General features: G+C 40.5%; 1 protein-coding gene across 1 annotated transcript; it reads right to left on the reverse strand.

Annotated features, from left to right (window-relative positions):
- Positions 1-213: 213 nt before the first annotated feature.
- On the reverse strand, positions 214-3,718 carry LOC308295946 (uncharacterized protein; the record flags this gene model as incomplete). Its single annotated transcript, XM_080739025.1, has 3 exons — positions 214-291; positions 682-787; positions 3,264-3,718. 3 exons carry the CDS (start codon positions 3,716-3,718, stop codon positions 214-216), a joined length of 639 nt encoding a protein of 212 aa, XP_080595151.1.
- Positions 3,719-4,137: the final 419 nt, after the last annotated feature.

Consider the following 4,137-nt stretch of genomic DNA (forward strand, 5'->3'; position numbering starts at 1 on the left):
ACTTGTATGTGCCCCTGTAGTACCTCTTTGTAACCCTAGGTGTACACGTAACACCATTTGAGAATCACTTGGCAACAATCAACAATTTATTATTACACTGTGTTGCAAACACTCAACACTAAAACTGTGTACGTATTACAAGAAAAGAAAAAGTCCAATGTCTTGAATTAATCTATTTATTATAATTGAATGGGCTCACAAATGTGCACACCATCACAGCTCATCAAAAAGACATTCAGCTTCACAATAGCCTTTGTACACGCCATCCGGAGCGGGAAATCGCAGCCTCACCTGGAAAAGGAGGAAGATAGATGATTTACAATTTAGGTTTTAAAAGCTCTTAAAGCTCCCAAAATGAAAATGTTTCTATTGATTAGTCAGCCCATGGAGACTTGAGTTCAATAATATTTTTTTGTATTAGTTGCATTCCTAAGACAAAATTATGAGTATAGTATTAGTAAATGTAGTAAATCTATAGTAATCAAAGTATTGCCTTAAAAAAAAACTAATAAATATTATTGAACTCAAGTCTCCATGGGGTGACTAATCAATAGAAAAAATGTCATTTTGGGGGTGAACAACTACTTTAATCCAGATGGATTTACAATAGGCAAGGCGAATATTCTAGGGTGAGTGGAAAAAAGCAAAATGGTCAAAGTATGTAATATATGATAGTTTTACCTGGTGAATTATGCAAGCTGGCAGGACAACACGATTCCCTATCCCGAGTTTTGCCCCCTGAAGGATCCACTCCAAGACGTGCCGGTATCCCGCCAGGCGATATTGCCTGCAGTCAGAAGAAAGAAGAAAAGTTGCAGACTGTATACAGTAGTATTGTAGCATGCATGCTGTGTAGTCTCTCTCATACTGTTCTTTCATAAATCCTGATTCATTGTTGTGTGGGTGGGTGTGACACGTTGTCATTGATGTGTCTGGCTTTACCATTCACATGTAATTCAGTGGAGTTTCATTGTCATTAAAAGTCAGTCATTGTCATTATTTTGTTGTCTGAAGAGAACAATGTGTAACTAGAAAAATATTGTTCCTTCGAAACAATTGTGGGCTCGCTTCAAGCCAGAAAACAATGGCTATAAAAGCACAAAATGTCAAGATCGCAGGCAGTGCTCTCTTTGACGTTACTGACGTCAAAGATTGGTCCATTTTGTTCCAAAAATGTGTTGTGCAAAAGTTGACCCGCTGGTGGCGCTATAACAGGCCAATGTGAGAAGGTTGGTATCTGTTCCTTGACCTATTGGGAATGTGCTTGCAAGATTTCACGCACATCCCAGGCTGTGTTCATGATTTGAGGTGTTTTTGGCTTTGGACACTTTATCGCTGCTTGCAGCTATATTTATTATTATTATTTTATAATTTTTTTGTGTGCACTTCATAGGCATGTTAGATAAAGGTCCTTAGATTGCGTGTAGAATGTTTCATGCAAATTGCAAAAAAAATCCTAGAATAAAAACGGGTTTAAGCGTTTTACAAACTGCTCAAAATTATATAGCGCCCCCCTTTGGCCATTTGGGGTAAGATTGGTTTCAGTGATATTTGAACTAACCCTCTACACTATTTTGTCATGAAAATGTGACTTTGTATGTTTTAGAGGCAGAAGAATAATTTGCATAAAAATGCAATATTGTTTGAATTATTTAAAAAAGCATGTTTCAATGTTAAAGAAATCCGATCTGACAGATCTTTAGATATCGGTCCAAAGTTCACGTAAAAAAAGTTTTGTGCACGTGACGCGAAAATTCCAGAATAAAAGCGGGTTTACGCGTTTTACAAACTGCTCAAAGTGGCGGAAAATCGAAGGGCGGAGCTTACTTAACAACGACACAGATGTCTTCCGCTTGAGTCAAAGCACGCGTGTAACAAGTTGCATGTCTTCAAACGAAACGAGTCATGACTTATGCCCGTTTGAAGTTTGAATTTTCAGACGCTTCGTATAGTGCCCCCCTTTGGCCGATTGGAATAAAATTGGTTTCAGTGATACTTTGACTAACCCTCCACATCTTTGCCAAATGCCATGAACGTGTAACTTTGCATGTATGATTTAGAGGCCGAAGAATAATTTGCATAAAACCGCAATATATATTGAATTATTAAAAAATTATATTTCACTTTAAAAGAAATCCGCCGAGATTAGTTTGACCGTATTGGTCCAAAGTTCATGTGAAAAAAGTTTTGTGCACTTGACGCGAAAATCCCAGGAGGAGATAGATTTTTACTGTTTTTCATATAATTCCGAATTGTGGGAGACCTAAAGGTCAGAGGTCAAAAGTTAGAGGGTAAAAGTTGTTCGGCATGAGGAGACGCATAAGTGTATACAGGTTTCATGGCTGTATGTATAACACAGCATGAGCTATACCTGTTCAAAGATCGCACTTTCGAAGGCTTCCTACAGCGCCACCATTTGGCCGATTGCTATAAAAAATAATAGCACACTTCGCCACTGTAAACTGAACACATTGATGTTTTTATTTTCATTTTCTCACTAAGTATGTAGGAGTAGAAAGGAACCGAAGATCCCGTCTACTGATTGCCTGCCTGATAGATAAATAATGACAATATCTAAAGTGTGCTCGCCTTATAGGCGAGCCCACAATGATGATGGCTCATTGGTCAGTGATTGGGCTATATCTTTTACATTCATGTGTAATTCAGTAGTGCAATAAGTGCATAATGAGGGTGGATAATTCAATGTCACTGTGTTGTCACTGTAACAAAGGAGTTTTGACCATCATTAGCCTATAGCTGTGGTTCCTCTTTTTAAAAGGTAAACCGAGGAATCATACATTGTACACTACAGTGTTGTCCTTCCTCTGCCCAGCTGTGTGTACATCAGCTATGTGATGTTACACTGAAAGACATTTACAGGACATTTAGTCCTCTATAGAGACATTTTCATATGTGTGAAACGAGATGAAAAAGAAAAAAAGATGGGGTGGAGTGCTACACATTAGCACCGAGATGGCTCGGTCTGCATCTCAGTGCACCAGGCATTGAATTGTACTACTTCTATAGACTAGAATCAATTCACGTTGCACTTTTATCATCTGGTCTATAGCTAAATAGATCTCAAATTATTCAAAGTTGTGGAAGGCTCGGTCACACAGACACACAGACACACAGACACACACACACACACACACACACACACACACACACACACACACACACACACACACACACACACACACACACACACACACACACACACAGAGAGAGAGAGAGATAGTGTAAATAAATGGATAGCTTACTTCAAACTCATGGTCCCTCTTGGTCCATTGGGTTTCGGCTGCTTCTTCCAATTCAGCTTGGGTATCCTGAAGTAGGTTTGAAGTACACCGCTGTCTAGGTGGGGAGAGAAACTGGGGTGCTCCGTCACACACACCGTCTCTGTGTCAGCTGGAAGCTCTGCTAACAGGAACTGGACACGGGGCCATGTTTTACAACATAGCGATTCCTTTTCTGTTGGCATGGCCAGACAGCGTCCACACTCACACCAGTCAGTGTTGTTAGCCCTGGGTGGTCCCTCGGGCTCCGGTGCAGCTGGCAGCTGTGTCTCTCTCTCTCTCTCTTGTCGTTCTCTCTCCTCCATTTCCTCCAACGTGAACTCTGGCTCAAACATGTATGGCTGAACAGCAGATTCAGCCAACATATTTAAAAAGTCCTCCTCCTCGTCAAAATACTCCAAATATGTCTCTGAAGCCATGTTTTTTACTACTGTTGCTGCTACTGCTACCTTTGTTTTCTTTTGGGGTTCGCGGTAACTGCTTGCCTACTACGGTAGCCGTTCCGGGTCAATCCTATATGTAGTTTCAGTAGCTTACGGACCATCGTCTAGCTACGTCAGAGCTTTCGGGAACCCAGGCTTTCCATTGGCCAAAATAGTCAATGACGTAGCTAGACGATGGACCCCTAGCGGCCACAAAACAGTAATGTAAGGAAATACACCCATTTTAGCATGAACGTAGCTGACTAAAAGAACACAGACTTGGTTGAAAACCGGCGAACTACTCCTTTAAGTCCCCTGGAACTACAAACAGCCAATCTACAAGCACAACAAAATATGACAAGTGACATTGTAGATCTGCTATTTGTGAGCCTATATGGACATGCCCAAAATAGGGA

Source organism: Nannobrachium achirus, assembly GCF_963921795.1.
Source record: "Nannobrachium achirus genome assembly, chromosome: 2".
NCBI classification, from domain to species: Eukaryota; Metazoa; Chordata; class Actinopteri; order Myctophiformes; family Myctophidae; genus Nannobrachium; species Nannobrachium achirus.